This window comes from Danio rerio, chromosome 17 (genome assembly GCF_052040795.2).
Source record: "Danio rerio strain M-AB ecotype USA chromosome 17, GRCz13ab, whole genome shotgun sequence".
Taxonomy (NCBI): domain Eukaryota; kingdom Metazoa; phylum Chordata; class Actinopteri; order Cypriniformes; family Danionidae; genus Danio; species Danio rerio.
In genome coordinates this window covers 3,289,234-3,310,000 of record NC_141037.1, presented here as the reverse complement: position 1 = coordinate 3,310,000, position 20,767 = coordinate 3,289,234, and the positions used below count along the sequence as shown (strand labels likewise).

General features: G+C 37.3%; 1 protein-coding gene and 1 non-coding gene across 2 annotated transcripts; both read left to right on the top strand.

Moving 5' to 3' along the window:
* Positions 1-15,194: 15,194 nt before the first annotated feature.
* On the top strand, positions 15,195-17,627 carry LOC147839876 (ankyrin repeat domain 63). The gene has a single exon (XM_087290069.1). The coding sequence runs from the start codon at positions 15,228-15,230 to the stop codon at positions 16,518-16,520; it is 1,293 nt and encodes a 430-aa protein (XP_087146195.1). The 5' UTR covers positions 15,195-15,227; the 3' UTR covers positions 16,521-17,627.
* A 199-nt stretch (positions 17,628-17,826) lies between these two features.
* Positions 17,827-20,547, top strand: ankrd63 (ankyrin repeat domain 63). Its single transcript, XR_015513053.1, has 2 exons — positions 17,827-19,974; positions 20,155-20,547. It is a non-coding gene; the product is annotated as an ankyrin repeat domain 63 (transcript).
* The last annotated feature ends 220 nt before the right edge of the window (positions 20,548-20,767 follow it).

Sequence of the window (20,767 nt, the reverse complement as noted above, 5' to 3'; positions counted from 1 at the left end):
CTTCATTCGCCGTGGTTTAGGCTGGAAGATGGCCTCAGTGAAGACTCGTCTGTCCCTGGAGCGTCGCTGGAATCAGACTCATGTTCTCCACTCCCCATGACCATCAGCGCAGCAGCAGCTCAGGATATGGCCTGGTCCCGGATATGGAATCCTTGGGATCATCACGTCGCTGGTCTTGGATCCAATCAGTGACTCCGCATAATCTGAGGACCTCGGGATGAGTATCCCCAGGTGAAAATAGAGAATAAAGAGAATAATTAGCGTAGCTGCTGTTCATAGTGTATATAAGCAAGATGCGGAAGCCAGTGTGGAACCCGCTAGGTGATGCATTGAGTGTATGCTTTACTAAACAGATAGGTCTTTAATCTAGTTTTGAACAGAGAGAGTGTGTCTGAGCCTCGGACGTTATCAGGAAGGCTATTCCAGAGTGTAGGAGCCATGAAAGAGAAGGCTCGACCTCCTTTACTTGATTTTGCTATTCTAGGTACTAGCAGAAGCCCTGAGTTTTGAGATCTTAAAGAGCGAGTTGGTTTGTAGCGAGACAGAAGGTTGGTTAGATAAACAGGAGCTAGATTATTTAGAGCTTTATAGGTGAGAAGTAATATTTTAAATTCAATACGAAACTGAACAGGCAGCCAGTGTAAGGAGGATAAAATTGGGGTGATATGATCATATTTTCTAGACCTGGTCAGAACTCTGGCTGCTGCATTTTGTACTAATTGAAGTTTGTTAATAGAGGATGCTGGGCAGCCAGCAAACAGAGCATTACAGTAATCCAGCCTAGAAGTCATAAAAGCATGGACTAGCTTTTCTGCATCTGAGATGGATAGCATATTTCGTAATTTAGCAATATTTCTCAGATGAAAGAAGGCAGTTTTTGTGACATGGGATATATGGTTTTTAAAAGTTAGATTGCTGTCTAATGTGAAACCCAGATCTTTTATAGTAGAGCTAAAGCTAACTTTGTATCCCTCTAATTGTAGATTGAGTTGCGAGATCTGCCGTGTGCAAGATTTAGGCCCAATAAGTAATAATTCTGTTTTGTCGGAGTTTAAGAGAAGAAAATTGTTGGTCATCCAGTCTTTAACATCTCTAATACACTCAGTTAGTTTAGAAAGTTCAGACGTCTCGTCAGGTTTAGTTGAAATATATAATTGAGTATCATCTGCATAGCAGTGAAAGCTGATCCCATGTCTTCTAATAATGTCTCCCAGAGGTAGCATGTAAATTGTAAACAGTAAAGGGCCTAAAACTGATCCTTGAGGCACCCCATACTTTGCTGGGCAGATTTGTGCAAACATCATTTGGCAAATATTTAAAAAAGAAAATAAAGAGATTCACTTGAGGGCGAATCATTTAGACTGTATGTGTAAGTTTGTGTGCAATCAACTGAAATGTAAGTAATTTTAGAAAAATGACACAACACCGACTTGTTGACCTACATTTCTTCACCTGTGATTGCAGTCTCTTAAAACAGCCAATCATTGATCAGTTCTCAGAAACTGGCCGATCCGAGTCTTCTTAAACCTCAAGAGTTTCTGTGCTCTTATATTGAACACAATGTATATTTATAGCCTTCATCTCCATCTCAAAGACCAGCAGGTTTCAGGTTCTTTTCTCCGGCCTTCCTCGAGTGGAGATTATTTTGATCATAAACTGAATTATGCACCGCTCTGCTCCACGTGTGTCATTATATTATAGATAACATCAGAAAGATCCAAGCCGCAGCTCCTCCTGGTTATGGTTATAATAGGACTGTAGTATTAATAAGACTGGTGTCTGTTTGACTGATCAAAGTGTGCTCAGATGCAGATCATGAGCGCTGAGCTGACTGTAGCTTTATATATGGATGATTCTTTCTGTGTGTTACCAGACGCCCTTATCCAAAGAGAAAGTTTCACATGGTTAATGCTTTCTTTTATTTTTTTAATATCAAAGATGTATCAAGATGTATTGTTAGCTGTGCTCACATTTCATTTATGATTATTCATATTACTATTATTATTATTATTATTACTATTATTAATTAGCTTTTTTATTTTAATATATTTTTCATCTTATCTTTTTACTGTTTTTTCCTTATTATTCTTTCTTTCTTTTTCATTTTTCCTTCCTCCCATCTTACTTTCTGTTTCTTTTTCTTGCCTTCTTTTTCCCCTATTTGATTTTTCTTTCTATCTTTTTTGTTTTGTCTTTTTTATTTCTTTATTGTATCATTCCTTCTTACCTTCCTTTCTTTCTTTCATTCCTTCCTTCTATCTTTTCTTTCTTTCTTTCTTTCTTTCTTTCTTTCTTTCTTTCTTTCTTTCTTTCTTTCTTTCTTTCTGTCTTTCTTTTGCCTCTTCTTTCTTTCTTCCCAGTTTTATTCTTTCGTTTCCCTCCTTTGTTTTTTCTTCCTTCCTTTCTTCCTTCCTTCCTTCCTTCCTACCTTCCTTCCTTCCTTCTTATTTTCCTTCCTTCTTTTTATTCTTTTCTTCATTGTCCCTTCTATCTTACTTTACCTGCTTTCTTTCTTTCTTTTGTTCCTTCTTTCTATCCTTGTTTTTTTTTATTAATTTCCCTTCTTTGTTTTTTTCCTTCCTTCCTTCCTTCCTTCCTTCTTTTTATTCTTTTCTTCATTGTCCCTTCTATCTTACTTTACCTGCTTTCTTTCTTTCTTTTGTTCCTTCTTTCTATCCTTGTTTTTTTTAATTAATTTCCCTTCTTTGTTTTTTCCTTCCTTCCTTCCTTCCTTCCTTTTTTTCTTTCCTTCCTTCCTTCCTTCTTATTTTCCTTCCTTCTTTTTATTCTTTTCTTCATTGTCCCTTCTATCTTACTTTACCTGCTTTCTTTCTTTCTTTATTTCTTTCTTTCTTTTGTTCCTTCTTTCTATCCTTGTTTTTTTATTAATTTCCCTTCTTTGTTTTTTTCCTTCCTTCCTTCCTTCCTTCCTACCTTCCTTCCTTCCTTCTTATTTTCCTTCCTTCTTTTTATTCTTTTCTTCATTGTCCCTTCTATCTTACTTTACCTGCTTTCTTTCTTTCTTTTGTTCCTTCTTTCTATCCTTGTTTTTTTTTATTAATTTCCCTTCTTTGTTTTTTTCCTTCCTTCCTTCCTTCCTTCCTTCTTTTTATTCTTTTCTTCATTGTCCCTTCTATCTTACTTTACCTGCTTTCTTTCTTTCTTTTGTTCCTTCTTTCTATCCTTGTTTTTTTTAATTAATTTCCCTTCTTTGTTTTTTCCTTCCTTCCTTCCTTCCTTCCTTTTTTTCTTTCCTTCCTTCCTTCCTTCTTATTTTCCTTCCTTCTTTTTATTCTTTTCTTCATTGTCCCTTCTATCTTACTTTACCTGCTTTCTTTCTTTCTTTATTTCTTTCTTTCTTTTGTTCCTTCTTTCTATCCTTGTTTTTTTATTAATTTCCCTTCTTTGTTTTTTTCCTTCCTTCCTTCCTTCCTTCCTACCTTCCTTCCTTCCTTCTTATTTTCCTTCCTTCTTTTTATTCTTTTCTTCATTGTCCCTTCTATCTTACTTTACCTGCTTTCTTTCTTTCTTTTGTTCCTTCTTTCTATCCTTGTTTTTTTTAAATTAATTTCCCTTCTTTGTTTTTTTTCCTTCCTTCTTTCCTTCCTTCCTTCCTTCTTATTTTCCTTCCTTCTTTTTATTCTTTTCTTCATTGTCCCTTCTATCTTACTTTACCTGCTTTCTTTCTTTCTTTATTTCTTTCTTTCTTTTGTTCCTTCTTTCTATCCTTGTTTTTTTTATTAATTTCCCTTCTTTGTTTTTTTCCTTCCTTCCTTCCTTCCTTCCTTCCTTCCTACCTTCCTTCTTATTTTCCTTCTTTTTATTCTTTTCTTCATTGTCCCTTCTATCTTACTTTACCTGCTTTCTTTCTTTCTTTTGTTCCTTCTTTCTATCCTTGTTTTTTTTAATTAATTTCCCTTCTTTGTTTTTTTCCTTCCTTCCTTCCTTCCTTCCTTCTTTTTATTCTTTTCTTCATTGTCCCTTCTATCTTACTTTACCTGTTTTCTTTCTTTCTTTTGTTCCTTCTTTCTATCCTTGTTTTTTTTTTTAATTAATTTCCCTTCTTTGTTTTTTCCTTCCTTCCTTCCTTCCTTCCTTCCTTCCTTCCTTCCTTCCTTCTTTCCTTCCTTCCTTCCTTCTTATTTTCCTTCCTTCTTTTTATTCTTTTCTTCATTGTCCCTTCTATCTTACTTTACCTGCTTTCTTTCTTTCTTTATTTCTTTCTTTCTTTTGTTCCTTCTTTCTATCCTTGTTTTTTTTATTAATTTCCCTTCTTTGTTTTTTTCCTTCCTTCCTTCCTTCCTTCCTACCTTCCTTCTTATTTTCCTTCTTTTTATTCTTTTCTTCATTGTCCCTTCTATCTTACTTTACCTGCTTTCTTTCTTTCTTTTGTTCCTTCTTTCTATCCTTGTTTTTTTTAATTAATTTCCCTTCTTTGTTTTTTTCCTTCCTTCCTTCCTTCCTTCCTTCTTTTTATTCTTTTCTTCATTGTCCCTTCTATCTTACTTTACCTGTTTTCTTTCTTTCTTTTGTTCCTTCTTTCTATCCTTGTTTTTTTTTTAAATTAATTTCCCTTCTTTGTTTTTTCCTTCCTTCCTTCCTTCCTTCCTTCCTTCCTTCCTTCCTTCCTTCCTTCCTTCCTTCCTTCTTTCCTTCCTTCCTTCCTTCTTATTTTCCTTCCTTTTTTTTATTCTTTTCTTCATTGTCCCTTCTATCTTACTTTACCTGCTTTCTTTCTTTCTTTTGTTCCTTCTTTCTATCCTTGTTTTTTTTAATTAATTTCCCTTCTTTGTTTTTTTTTCTTCCTTCCTTCCTTCCTTCCTTCCTTCCTTCCTTCCTACCTTCCTTCTTATTTTCCTTCTTTTTATTCTTTTCTTCATTGTCCCTTCTATCTTACTTTACCTGCTTTCTTTCTTTCTTTTGTTCCTTCTTTCTATCCTTGTTTTTTTTTAATTAATTTCCCTACTTTGTTTTTTTCCTTCCTTCCTTCCTTCCTTCCTTCTTTCCTTCCTTCTTATTTTCCTTCCTTCTTTTTATTCTTTTCTTCATTGTCCCTTCTATCTTACTTTACCTGCTTTCTTTCTTTCTTTATTTCTTTCTTTCATTTGTTCCTTCTTTCTATCCTTGTTTTTTTATTAATTTCCCTTCTTTGTTTTTTTCCTTCCTTCCTTCCTTCCTTCTTTCCTTCCTTCTTTTTATTCTTTTCTTCATTGTCCCTTCTATCTTACTTTACCTGCTTTCTTTCTTTCTTTCTTTCTTTCTTTCTTTTTTTGCTCCTTTCTGTCCTTGTTTTTTTTAACTTTTGTTTCCCTCCTTTGTTTTTTCCTTCTTTCTTTTCTTCCTTCCTTCCTCCTTTCTTTCTTATTTTCTTTCTTTCTTATTATGTTTTCCTTAATTGTCCCTTCTTTCTTACCTTATTTCTTTTCCTTTCTTCTTTCTTTCTTCCCTTCTTTCAATCTTACATGTTCATTCTTTCGTTCTTTTTCTTCTTTCTTCCTTCCTTTTTTCATTTCTTTCCTTCCTTCCTTCCTTTCTTCCTTCCTTTCTTTCTTTCTTCCTTCCTTCCTTCTTTTCTCCCTTTCTTCCTTCCTTTCTTTCCTACGTTTCTCCCTTTCTTTTCTTCTTTCCTTCCCTTCCTTCCTTCCTTTTCTTTCTTTCTTCCTTCTTTTCTTTCTTTCCTTCCTCCCTTTTCTTCCTTCCTAAATTCCCTTACTTTCTTTCCTTCTTTCGTTCCCTTCCTTCCTTTGTCCCTTTTTCCTTCCTTCCTTCTTTCTTTTCTTCCTTCCTCCCTTCCATTCTTTTTTTCTTTCTTTCTTTCTTTTTTATTTCCTTCTTTCCCTTCTTTCTTTCTATCTGTCTTTCTTTTGCCCATTCTCTATCCGTGTTTTTTTTCTTTTTTCTTCATTTCTTCCTCCTTTCTTTTCTATTTTTCTTCCTTCTTTTTATTCTTTCCCCCATTTCCCCTTTCTTTCTTTCTTTCTTTCTTTCTTTCTTTCTTTCTTCCTTCCTTCCTCCTCCCCTTCTATTCTTCTTTCTTTCTTACTTACTTTCTCTCATTCTTTCTTCCTTTTTTCTTTTTTTCTTTCTCATATCCTCTAAATATCTATCAGATCCACTTGGCATTATTATTATTATTTTGTGTTATTTTACTCATATTTTTCAGCCCTTTACTCATCCATGTCTTCTTTTTCCCCTTTTTTCTCCCTCACCCCTCACTTTCAGATTCATCATAACTTATTAAACTAAATTAATAATGTTTCTAACCTACGTTTTTCATTTATACAAGCTGTTTATGTCGTAATCAAATCAAAATGGCTCATGATGTAATTAATGTCAATTGCTGCTGCAGATCCAGATGTTAATGATGTTAACACATGTTCATCTGGAAGTGTGTTAATCATGTCCATCAGTGTTTAAACATACATAACACACTGATTTGACCTTTACCAACCTTACACAGCACCTCTTCTGTAAATGTATTTGTATATGTATTATTCATAAACTCAAGGGGATGATAAAGAGAAGGCCATTAATGCTGTTGCTGTGGCGACGGATCCTTTTATATCAAGCCTTTCTCTTACAGCGCAGAATAAAACAAGCGTGTGAGTGATTCTTGTGTCTGAATGAGTGCATCTCTCTCTCTTTTCTCTCTCTTTATTCTCTCTCTTTACTCTCTCTAAGGTGGATTTAATTTTTGGTTTGCAAAAAAGAAGACAAAAAATAAGCAAATGATTGATTTTGCTATAAGAAAAAACAAAATGTAGATTTACATAACAAGAAAAGAAAGGCTAAAGGGTGTAAGACTCAATTCTAAAAGCCCAACGACATATCTGATGAATAGTCAAAGGTTAAATGCATACAATAATTTTAACGCTTCTGAAAATAATTGAGTTATTTATTAGAATTAATTTATACTTGTTTTAAATTTTCTCCAATTGAATCCAATTTTCAGTGACCATCAAATTTAGACTATATTTCTAATTAGGAATGGGTCACATTTGTCGTTCGTGAATCAGTTTATTGTTTTACAGGTTTTCTCAGTGGCTTTGCTGCATTTCTCACTACACTATTTACACATGCACAACAGGTCATGCATTTCTCAAAACAATTAGTCATTTGTGCACATCATAGTAGCAGTTTCTCATTCCTTCTAACAAATTGGAAATGCTTTTGGACATGCATCAATTGCTTTCATACAACTCTCTGCAGTTTATAACATTATCATTTGCTTCTGTCATGTCAGTCAAAATTAACTAAGCTTGTCAAAGCTGAATAGTCATTCCATATAAACCTAATAGTCCTCATTTCATTACTTGAGTCATTACATACAAAAATGGTGAACTAGTTGTCAAAATCTGTCCAGCAAATTTTATTTAAAAAAAAAAAATCTTTATTTTTCTGAAAATGTCTTCTAAATTGAACAATTTCATGAATGATTTACTGACCTGCGTATGTTGTAGGTTCAGTTCCAAAATGTTCTGCAATATAGTTTACAGTTGTGCCCAGCTTTACCCAAAGGAAACTTATGCTTGTTGTAAATAAGGGTGTATTTATTCTTTTGCACAATGCTGTGAATAAATTAGAATTGCAACAAGCATATACAGTAAAAATGTGAAACATATTCAGTGTCTTGTACTCAGATACCTCACTAAATGCAGTGATGTCTAACTTTGCTGTAGTTTTCAAATGGCTGTGCAAATAGTATACAGTGCTGTCTTGAGAATTTTCAGCAAGTGTCACCAACATCTGACTTTTTTGCATTGAAAAAATGTAGAGAGTAAACTGTCATGATGAAAACATGACTAAGCCATTTCACTATCTTGTTCATAAAAAATGGTGTCAGGACTTTTCATTTTGATGATACTGACACTTTGATTGACATGAACACTTGCTTTTGATGAATGAACTATCCATTTTGAGCATGTGATGCGCTTTTGCAGGTTATCAGGTTTTGCAGTTTGTACTAATTGTTTTGAGAAATGCATCAACTGTTGTGCAGAAATGCACTGGTGTTGTGAGAAACGCACCAAAGCGACTGAGAAAAACTGCAATTTGTATCTGATTTATATCCAGTGCTTAATTTGTGAAATGCGAAGTCCCGGAACAGATCGGGGTAACGGTTTCCGGCATGTTACCCGAGAATGGAGAGGTGTCTCTGAAGAAAGTGTAGAGCGGGGGTGGGGGGGACAAAAGTGAAGGGGGTTGAGAAGACGTGGAAGACAGTGAAAGTGAACAGTGGACAGAGGAGGAGGGCGGTAAAAGGAGGTGCCGGATCCGGCGTGTTCCAGCACAAATTAAGCTCTGCTGATCCCATACTCTTCAGTTATACGTTCATTCAATGCCCCACAGAGTTTCCACGTTCCGGGGTTTCCGTATTTCTCACGAACATCAGCTAGACACTCTGAAGTTAGCCAGAGGATGAACTAATGGCCCGTTTCCACTGAGTGATTCAGTAGGGTATGGTTCGGTTTGGTACGTTTTTATGGCTGTTTCCACTGTCAAAAGATACCTAAAAGCAAACCAAACCATACCACATTTTGTGTACCTTTTGCAAAGGTTTGCTCAATTCCAGAGTTGTTGTTGCTATGAAATAAAGTAGAATTTTAAAAATCAAAAATCTCTCTCTAAATATAATAAAGAACATAGAGAGAGGTGTATGTTGGCAAAATTTAGTTGTTGATCAAGCAAAACTATCAATTTGGAAGCAGAATGGCTATTTAAGGGAAATGACTGTAATGAACTAGTGTGCCAAGGGCACTGACACAACCCCAAACCATAGATATATACATTAGATGTCGCCTGGCCTATTGTTGTCTGTTGGATGGAATGCGTCAATAGCGCCGCCATCTTGCTACAGGGTAGCGCTCCTTTGAAATGAATGCGGGACCAAGGTACAGTGGAGGACTGTGGCCATCCAAAGCCAGAGATATACACATATACACATATATCTATGATCGGGAGTTTTCCTGGAGGTCAGTATGCATTTTATTTTTTTTTAATTACGAAAATTATAATTTTACATCACTTTTCTACATTGATGGATCAGTGACCGCACGGGCATTCCTGACAAAAGCTTGTGTTTGTGTGTACAGTAATGTACTATTCACCCTCCCTGTTAAATTTGATCTAATCATGTCCTGAAACACATCTTCTCTCCTGCTTTCACTTCTCATACTGACGGAGGGAGCGATTCGTTTGTGAATGAATCCCCCGAACGACTCTTTCACTAGCCGACAATAACACAAGTTTCTGGCAGCGCAGCATCTCGTTGTCAAATTTCTTTTGCATTGTTTGCTGATTTTATTCAACAAAACTAGCATAAGCCGAGTGTTTAGTGTGAGTTGGAGCTGCTTTGTCTTATGGTGATTGCAGTAAGTGACTGTTATCATCAATAACGTGACCTGATTAGCACAAAAGTTCAGAACATACAAAAACAGAAAAAACTTAATATTACCCATGAAATGTTCTGCCTTTGTGCTTTATTTTCTTTGTTTGCTCGTTACTACACCTGTAGACAGCGCTAAAGTCCCGCATCTTCACGTAATAACACTGTCTTGACTAGTGCGGTTGAATGACACTTGTCCTGGGAGCACTGTACCAATGTGGCAGCGCTATTGACGCATGCTCAGGGTCCCTATGCGATATCTAGTGTATATATTTATGACCCCAAACTGTGACAGGCCCTGGCTTTTGGACTTGTTGCTGGTAACAGTCAGGATGATCCTTTTGTTCTTTTGTTCAGGGCGGACAGTGTCCATTTCTCCCAATGAATACCTGAAAATCTGATTCATCTGACCACAGCACACATTTCCACTGTGTGATGGTCCATCCCAGATGCCTCCGAACCCAGAGAAGTTGACGACGCTTCTGGACACTGTTAACATAGGGCTTCTTTTTGGCACAGTACAGTTTTAACTGGCATTTGTCGATGTACAGTAACTACGTATAGTGATAATTTACAGAGGTTTGCCATAGTTCTGAGCCCATGTGTCAGGATTCTGGCAATCCGGTCTTGTTAATTCTTGTTTTGGTGGCAGAGTCCAGACATAAGTTCTGTTTTGTCTTGTATGTTGTGCTTGACACAAGTTTTCTTGGGCCGGGCACTCATCCTGTCTTGGTCTGTGTCTCTTGTCGTTGTGGTCTCGAGTGAGCTGCATGTTCGTGTGTTGGTAGCGAGGAGGCTCAGTTCGCGCATGCTCACTTGCTCTTGTGTTTGTTTTGTGGATGAACTGCTTTATTATCAGCGCCTCTTGGAACTTGCATGTGTGAGTGCACGGTGAGTGTTTTATTTATCGTGTACTCATGTCTTGCATTCTGTCTCGTCGTCTTTGTGTTGTGTCAATGCATGAGGCTCTGTGTTTACAGTGTAGCCGCGTGCTTTAGTGTTGTGTTTCATGTGAACACACGGTTAATAAGTTCTCTCATCCGCTGCTTGTTCTAGTCCAGCTTTATGTGAGCACATGGCTTGTCTTGTATTTTGTGTCATGTGTTTAGTCCTACCCTCCTTGTTAACTCATTATTAGTTCATTATGTTCACCTGTCTGTTTGTTAATTATTTCTCCTTTATAGTCTCCTCACGTCTGCTGTCCTGTGCCAGTTTGTTGTCGTATTTCATCTTGTCCAGCCCTGCCTTTCCCCTCCAGCCCAGTCAAGTTTGTTTGTTTATTTGTTAATGTTTTCCCACTCGGGGTAGTTTTTGTTGCATTTTTTATTTTATGATAAACCCATGTTTTTGTTCCTGCATTTGAGTCCACGCTCCTTTCCCTTTGCTGAAACCGTGACATATGTGGTGATATGGTTTATAGATGAATGGGGATTCTTGATGCAGTGCCGCCTAAGGGATCGAAGATCACTATTGTTTTACTTCAGGCTTGTACTCTTGTCCTTTACACACTGAAATTTCTCCAGACTCCCTCAATTCTTTTTGATATTCTGCACTTTTAAAGGCGAAATATCCAAATGTCTTCCTCTCTTTCCTTGAGAAACTTTGTTTTTAATAATTTCTATTCAAGAGTTCACACTGATCATTGATTATAAGCAAGTTTGGCATGCTGTCCCGGGAGAGAGCCCTGAGCTTGAAGGTTCTTGAGCCCTGGGCTCCCTCCAGTTTGGAGGAAGAGAGGGAAGCCTTGAGCTCAGGTAGATCTCGACAACTCCCCCTTGATAAGAGCTGATGACTAAAAATTTTATGCTATTAAAAGATATGTTGCATTATGAGATTACCCGTATTGCAAAATTTAGATTTATTAATTTACTTGTTGTGCATGTTTCTTGGAATGTGGGAGGAAACCGGAGGACCCGGGGAAAATCCACGCAAGCACGGGAAGAACATGCAAACTACACACAGAAACGACCACCGGCCTGTTAAAGGACTAGAACCGGTGACGTTCTTGCTGTGGGGCGACAGTGCTAGTCACTGGGCCACCGTGCTGACCTATGGAGGGAAAGGTGAAAAGGTAGGGGTGGAAGGGGGGATTCTTCAAATCGAAGATGACTGTAGTGAAAAAACCCTGGCTCTTTATAGTGGGTTAGGAATGGCCTGATTGGTGAATCATGCATGTTAATGCAGAACCAGCCGTATTCAATCATAATCACGTGTTCCTCTCAAAATTAGTTTATGAATAAACTTCACTTATTTTCTCACGTATTTGTTGGCAAACTGGCAATCCTCTGCCCATCTTTGCTCCTAAAGATCTAGACTTGGATGCTGCTTTTGTACCAAATCATAATTACAATCACCTGTTGACATCAGCTGCTTCACATCACATCATTATTCCACCAATTTACCTGATTGCTAGCCCTAGACTGCTCCTGTACCAACTTGTTTTAAAATGTGCTGCAAGAACCAAAATTGCGAGAAAAAATGAATAAATAAATAATTATCACGAGGAAAACAACTGATAATGTTTGTTATATGGTCTGCAATGAAATACAAGTCAAAGTAAATTTAGAAATCACAATCTTTTTTTATTTGCGTTCTCCATACTGTCTTAACTTTTTCTTTTCTTTTTTTTCTTTAATGTAATGACAGCCCATAATATTTGACTAGATATTCTTCAAAATACTAGTATTCAGCTTAAAGAGACATTTAAAGGCTTAACTAGGGTAATTAGGGTGAAGTTTGGGTAATTAGGCAAGTCATTGTATAGCAGTGGTTTGTTCTGGAGACAATCCAAAACAAATATTAGTTAAGGGGGATAATAAAATTGACCTTTAAATGGCTTTAAAACCTCTCGCCCCCTCTATTTTCATATATTTTCAATATGATTTTTCTGATATCCAGCTTAAAAATATTCAAAAGCGAATGTTTTTAGCTGGCTTGACCGCAGCCAAGAAAATAGCTGCAACAAGATGGAAGCCTCCACATTCTCTTAATCATCATCATTGGATTCTTACTTTTATTGATATAGTGAAATTCTGGAAATGTCCACTCCTCACATCCATGTGCAAGAGAGGACAACATTAGACTTTGGGCACAAACCTTGGACAATGTTTGACAAAAAAGGTTTACTAATTTGAATCAAGGAGACGTCAAAAAGCAGATTATTCTGGTTCCAGGTCTCATATATATATATATATATATATACTTCTATACAGACACTTCTATACAGTTTAAAGTGACATTTAAAGGCTTCACTAGGTTAATTAGGTTAACTAGGCAGGTTAGGGTAATTAGGCAAGTTATTGTATAATGATGATTTGTTCTGTAGACTATCAAAAAATAGCTTAAAGGGGCTAACAATATTGACCTTAAAATGGTTTTTGGAAAAATTAAAAACTGCTTTTATTCTAGCCGAAATAAACCAGATTAGACTTTCTCCAGAAGAAAAAAATATTATCAGACATACTGTGACCATTTCCTTGCTCTGTTCAACATCATTTGGGAAATATTTTAAAAAGAAAAAACATTTCAAAGGAGGGCTAATAATTCTGTGTGTGTGTGTGTGTGTGTGTGTTAATTCTGTGTGTGTGTGTGTGTGTGTGTGTGTGTTAATTCTGTGTGTGTGTGTGTGTGTGTGTGTGTGTGTGTGTGTGTGTGTGTGTGTGTGTGTGTTAATTCTGTGTGTGTGTGTGTGTGTGTGTGTGTGTGTGTGTGTGTGTATGTATATATATATATATATATATATACATTTATTTTCCCCTCTTTATTTTTTTATCTATTTTTTTCTTATTTACAGTAATTTAAGGTTCCCTGTTTGGGCTTCATATAACTTTTCTTCATTGTCGTAGACCTCTTTCAGCAAGGTTGTAAGTACCCATTTCTATTTGTCTTCTTTTATTTATTTATTTATTTATTTTTAACTGGCTTAATTTTACCCTTTATTGCCTTTATTGGTTTGTAAATTTGTCATTATATATATATATATATATATATATATATATATATATATATATATATATATATATATATATATATATATGTATTTATGTGTGTATGTGTACATGTATATATATTCATCTATTTTATTTTATTATTTTTATTTGTTTTAGTGTCTTTGTCATTTACTCTTCAGTTTTTCCTTTTTTTATATATAATTTTTGTTCTGGGTTTTCACATTTAATGGATAGGACAGTAGAGTGTATTGACAGGAAAGCAGAGACAGGGGAAAGATCGGCATAGGACCGCAAGACGGGAATCAAACTCGTGTCGCCGTCAGCACCGGAGTGCATGTCAATGCACTAACCACTACACTACTGGCGCCGACAACTTTTTCCTTTTATTGTCATTATTGTTGTAATTGTTGGCACTATTAATAATTGTATTATTTAATAACCTGTGTATTGGTTATTACATGTATATCTATGCACTTTGCTATTCGCCTTATTCTCCGCCGACGAGCGGGCGCTGCCATTTGAATCTTTTTGGCTTGAGACTTCCAGTCTCATTCACTTCCATTCATTTTTTGACGTTAAAAACTGCTCATTAAGCTGTTTGATGTTGCAATTTGATATTTTCTAATTATATTATTCTACTTGGTCTGTATAGTCATGCAAACATTTGTTTGTAGAACAAGTAGTTTGACCGTTTTCTGCCGTTTATTATTCCTGGTCATTTCTCTCATAGGCGACTGAGTTGGAAGTTCTAAGACAATCGCGAAAACAGCCGTACTTCCACATTTTAGAATAAGGTCAATATGCTGATTGTCTAAGGCAGGGGTCACCAATCTTGGTCCTGAAGGGCCGGTGTCCCTACAGGGTTTAGCTCCAACTTGCCTCAACACACCTGCCTGGATGTTTCAAGTATACCTAAAAAGACCTTAATTAGCTTGTTCAGGTGTGTGTGATTAGGGTTGGAGCTAAAATCTGCAGGACACCGGCCCTCCAGGAACAAGTTTGCACACCCCTGGTCTACGTCATGTTTTTCTGTGTTCAAAAAATATAAAATAAAATAAACATTAGATGGAAAAAAAATTGCTTTAAAATAATTAAAAACTGCTTTTATTGTAGCCGAAATAAAACAAATAAGACTTTCTCCTGAAGTAAAAATAAATAAATAAATATATAAATACTGGGAAAAATTTCTGAGTCTATTGAACATCATTTGGGAAATATTTGACAAAGAAAATTATTTACAGGAGTGCAAATCATTTTGACTTCAACTGTGTGTAACATTTGTCATGCCAAAAAAGCAAGTTTGAATTTGAGAGACAAAAAGAGATGGAGAGAGAAAATTCTGAACTGCAGCAAATAAAATTTGTCTCTCTCTCTCTCTCTCTCTCTCTCTCATTTTCACATTTTACATTTTAGGTGCTTTATTGGCAAGACAAATAACTGTACATTCGTATTGCCAAAGCAGTGCAGCGTCGCTGCGTACAGACAAGACAGTGCAAAAAGGGCAAGAGTGCAAACAAATATGAACAAAAATATAATATAGAAATAAAGATAAGAAATGTAAAAAAATAAAAATAGATTAATTAAAATAACAATATATCAGTAAAACTGAAAATATTAATAAAAATAAAAATAGATTAATGGTAATTTGTGAAATGGGATAAAAGTGGTGACAATAATATAATATAAACAGTAAGTCTCTCTCTCTCTCTCTCTTTCGCGCTCTCTCTCTCTCTCTCTCTCCAGCTGATGGTGAATGAATGCTATAACAGCATCCTCAATCTCCAATGGCTGTTTCCATAGCAACAGCAGAAGGCGTGTGGAGAGGCTGTGTATAAAAACACAGACACTTTCCAGACGACACTCACAAACTCTGCGCACACACACTCTCCAGCATGCTGAGGCCGAAAGATCTCTGCCAGGGCTCCGGCACCAAAACTTTCCTGGACGCCATGCAGAGCGGCAAGGTCCACCTGGCTCGCTTCGTCCTGGACGCTTTAGATGGACGAATAATCAACGGGAAAACCGAAAACAGCCGCACGCTCCTAATGCATGCCGTTTGCCTTCAAGATAACGCATCACGCTCCAAATTCACCCAACTTTTGCTGGAGAAAGGAGCCGATGTGAACATACGAGATGATCACGGACGCACGGCTCTGAGTTTTGCTTGTGAGCAGGGATATCTGGATTCAGTGAAGCTGCTTGTGCAGTTTAATGCGGATCCTGAGCTGACGGACACATGGGGGAACAGTGCACTGATGTACGCTGCCTGCGGAGGTCACAGCCAGGTTTTGGAGTTTTTAGTTCGTGCTTTTAAGAAGCTCGGCCTGCGATTAGATCGCACAAATAACGCGGGACACTCAGCAGCACAAGTTGCTGATTTCTTCGGGCACAACCAGTGCGTTCAAACCCTCAACACTTGTGGAAAAAAGCTAATAAGTCCAACAAACAGCAGTGGAGATTCAGCGGAAGATCTCCGCTGGCCCAATCGACTCCCAAAACAAGTCCTGGAGAGATTCTCCAAGCAAATCCAAAGCAAACATGAGGAGATCCTCCCGGCTTTGTTTCAGAGGCAGCTTTGTGTTGGTGACACTAATAACCTGAGAATTCGCTTCAGACATGAACCAAACACAAAGTCTGAAGCTGAATGTGATTTATTATTCGCCTCAAAACAGATTCAAAACTCAGCGCTGAATGAGAGCGAGTCTGAAGCTAAACTTTGGGGGAAATCTCCATCTTTAAACCTGGAGCTCAGAAAGCAATCCTATCAAGGAGACGTTCGAGAAACGAACAGATCGGCTAGTCGATTTAAAAGAGCATCCCTGCAGGATGAGAAACCGCTCGGGTTTTACAACACAAGCGTGCTTAATCCAGTCATTCCCAAATCATCCAGACCAAGCAAACTGCTGTGCAGTCGGGAGGAGATGCAGCCTGACAGGATCAAACCTCGCTCTTCGGGACTGTCCGGATTGGGGACCAGACTCCTGCGCAGATTCACCGCTCCCGAATTCATGCGGATCCACAGAGACTGTCCCAGCGGTGCCGCAGTGCACGCCAAAGGGAAAATGTCTCGCTCTGAGACCTTCCCGTTCTCTCAACACCAGAGAGTGAACAGCCAGCCCAGCGTGGACAGCATCAGCGCCGTCCGATGTGAATTCGAGAACAATTCTGTCATTTTCAGCTCCTAAAATGAGCTTCGGGTGAGTGCAGCGCCTCCTGTGGGCATTTAGAGAAGAGCAGACGTTCATTTGAAAGATGTTTATGACTATCAGAGGCTACACTGTAAAACAATGATGGTTTTCTGGAAACACTTTATATTAGGTGGACTTAACTACTAGAGTTGAAGTCTACATTTTTCGCCCTCTTGTGATTTTTTTTTTTTGTCAAATGTTATTGAAATATTTTCCAAATGATGTTAAACAGATTGAGAAAATGTTTAACATTATTTCCGATAATATTTTTTCTTCTGGAGAAAGTATTATTTGTTTCATTTCGACTAAAATAAAGCAGTTTTACATTTTTTAAATGCATTTTAAGGTCAATATTATTAGCCCCCTTAAGCAATATTTGTTTTCGATTGTCTCCAGAACAAACCACTGCTATACAATGGCTTGCCTAATTACCCTAACTTGTCTAATAATAATGACTTCAGCTGTACTTGCATCAAAAAAATAAATACAATCTGCTTACTGTGTTCATAATGTATTGGGTGGGACACGGGTCCATTTATGGACAATTTTGGGGGTAAGAGTAGGTTTAAGCGTTGGTTAGGGTGTAAGGGATGGTCAGTGGTGTATTAACAGATATAATTACATGCAGACATATAATAAATCATAAGTGCAATGTAAAAACATTTATTTACACAATAAATACCTTGTAACCAATGATTAATTTCAGTACATATTAGTTAAGGCCACCTAATAAAAAGTGGGACCCACTTTAATTTAAGTAACAATTCACACCGTTTACTACTGGCTTGCCTGTTATTAAGATATAAACATTTTATTAGCCCTTATAAAGTAAATCTTGTTTTACATTCCCAATACATAAACCCAACTACTACCTTACTAACAATTATTAAGGAGCTAATTAGTTGTTTATTAAGCTAAAAGTCTTAGTTAATTGTTTGTTAATGGTGTGAGTTGTACATTAAATTAAAGTGTGACTGATTTTATTTCTCAGCATTGTTTTTACAGTAACTATTGCATTTGGAAATATTTGTTTAAATTAATTTATTAATGTATTTATTTATTGCTGAAAACAATCAAAATTGTCAGCCAGTGTTATCAGGAATATTAGTCAAAAATTATTATATATATATATATATATATATATATATATATATATATATATATATATATATATATATATATATATATATATATATAAATCTTAGAATGTTCATTGTTTTACTGGCTTATATTTTTTTCTTAATTTAAACTTTCGTTTTTTTTTTTGTTTTTTTTTTATTTATTTTTTATCTGAACTCACTTAATATTGATGCATTTTTTGAGTCAACAGAAAATGCATTACAAAAAAACAATATTTTGATATTTACACCAGAAAAACAGACAAAAAATACAAAGTAAGAGCCATTTTTGTATTATTATTTGCAGAGTGTATATAATATAAATATCCTCGTGCTTGATGAATGTAAGAACTCTAATTTTAACCGCTGCTGCTCTCAAGGTCTTTCACTGCCTCTGTAGATTCATTAATGTCCTTTAGCTAATAATGAACTGATTTAATAATGCACTGCTAAAGATTGCCTGTGCATTAAGTACTTACCTGCTTTTATGATAATGCATGCATGTAAAGCTGAACACAGAATTATTCCTGCCCTCCTGGGAAATTTTTATTACTTTTCAAATATTTCCCAAGTGTTTTTAAAAGGACATTTTTCACAATATTTCCCATTATATTTTTTTATCTTCCGGAGAAAGTCTTCTAATTTGGCTGGAATAAATAAAGGTCAATATTATTAGCCTGTTTAAGACAACTAATTAGCTTAACTTGCCTAATTAACCTAGTTAAGCCTTTTAATTACACTTTAATCTTCTTGCAAAACAATTAGAGACGTATTAATGTAATAAAGGCCAGCTAGCGAAGTGCAATGCTCCTCTGACCCCTAAAGGTGCTCCAGCAACATACACTAGAGGCCATGGTCTTTAGCCTACTTGTTAGAGCAACCCAATCCCATACAAAGAATCGGAGGTTCGATCCCAGCTCAGACTGATTTGGGTGCAGTAGGATCAGTGGGTTTCACATGGGGGCTTGTCCAAGATGGGAGTGAGGTTTAGCGGGGTGAGTCTAACAGAGGCCAGCTAGTGAAGTGCTATGCAGGTAAACCTCACTCCTCTGACCTGTAAAGGTGCTCCAGTGACTGAGTTAAGCCTCCTTGTTAGAGCAATCCACTCTCATACAAAGGATCGCTAGTTCGATCCCAGCTCAGACCAGGTTAGGTGCATTAGAACCGGTGAGTTGCACTTGGGGAGACCAGCTAGCGAAGTGCTATGCAACCTCACTCCTTTGACCTCTAACGGTGCTCTAGCGACAGATGCTAGATATGGTGTCAGATGGTGTTAGCCTCCTTGTTAGAGCAACTGACTCCCATTTAAAGAATTGCTGGTTCGATCCCAGCTCAGACCAGGTTGGGTGCAGTAGAACCGGTGAATTGCACGTGGGGGCTCGTCCGGGATGGGAGTGAGGTTTAGTGTGGTGAGTGTAACAGAGGCCAGCTAGCGAAGTGCTAATCAGGTAAGCCTCACTCCTTTTACCTGTAAAGGTGCTCTAGCGACAGACGCTAGAAATCATGGTGTTAGCCTCCTTGTTAGAGCAACTGACTCCCATTTAAAGAATCGCTGGTTCGATCCCAGCTCAGACCAGGTTGAGCGCAGTTGAACCGGTGAATTTCCAGTGGGGGCTCGTTCGGGATGGGAGTGAGGTTTAGTGGGGTGAGTGTAGCAGAGGCCAGCTAGCTAAGTGCTATGCAGGTAAACCTCACTCCTCTGACCTCTAAAGGTGCTTTAGCGATAGATGCTAGAGGCCACGGCCTCCAGAGCAGCGGACTCCCTTGCAAAGAATTGCCAGTTTGATTCCAGCTCAGACCAGGTTGGGTGCAGTATGACTGGAGGGTTGCATGTGGGAGCTCGTCCGGGATGAGAGTGAGGTTTAGGGGGATGAGTGTAAGGGAGGCCAGCTAGCTATCTGCTATGCAGGTAAACCTCACTCCTCTGACCTCTAGAGGTGCTCTAGTGACAGATGTTTGAGGCCATGGTCTTTAGCCAACTTGTTAGAGCAACCGACTCCCATACACGGAATCTCGGTTCGATCCCTGCTCAGACCGGGTTGGGTGCAGTAGGACCAGTGGGTTGCATGTGGGGGCTCGGTAGAGAGGTTTAGGAGGGTGAGTGTAATAGAGGCCAGCTAGCGAGGTGCTGTGCAGGTAAACCTCACTTCTCTGACCTCTAATGGTGCTCTAGCAACAGACACTTGGGGCCGTGGTCTTCAGCCACCTTGTTAGAGCAACTGACTTGGTGGGTTACATTACATGGCAAGTACAAAAATAAATTAGGTATCAGAAATTAGCTATTAAAATTATGTTTAAAAAACTAATTTACCAACACAATCTCACGGCAATTCGTAACTTTTTCATTTAGTGGCTAATTCGTATGAATTCGTACGATCTAATTCGTACATTTTAGTACGATTTGCTTATCCCCCAATGACGGTTGGGGTTAGGGGTGGGGTCAGGTGCCACGCCTCCTTTTTAAAATCGTACCGTTACGTATGACTGAACTCGTACGAATTCGTACGAATTAGCCACTAAACTGGCAAAACGTAAAATTCTTACGTTTTTTCGTGAGATCAGGCTGAATTTACAGCATTTGGGACTTTTAGTTTTTTATTTATCATATAACAGGAGAACAATTTTGTGTTCAACTGATAGCTGTATATTTTTATAAGCCTATTTTTCTGTCCTAATCCAAAAGGAGTGACATAAATCATCAAGCCTTCGTGATTTGTACGCAGTTTTGTATATCTATGCATATCTCTAATGTATATAGTTTATATTCTGCATTCTTTGATAGACGAAAACTCAAAGCATCTATCTGTGAAACTGTATTTTGATAGACAAATATACAAACAAAGCACTTGTGTATGCTTCGAGCATCTGTGTATGACAAATAAAACTTCATATCGGTGGGGTTTTTATATGCTTGATTTATTCTTTTAAAAAATGTAAATGTGTATTTGTCTTTTCATCACCGACTGACTTACAAACAACCACACGACACATGTGGTGGACTGAATATTGTATTCTCATCACACAGAGCTGTGCAAACAGACACGGGCCGACACACACACACACACACAGATGAGTGCAAAACAATACACAGGAGATCTGAAAACACTGATAAATATCACATATTCA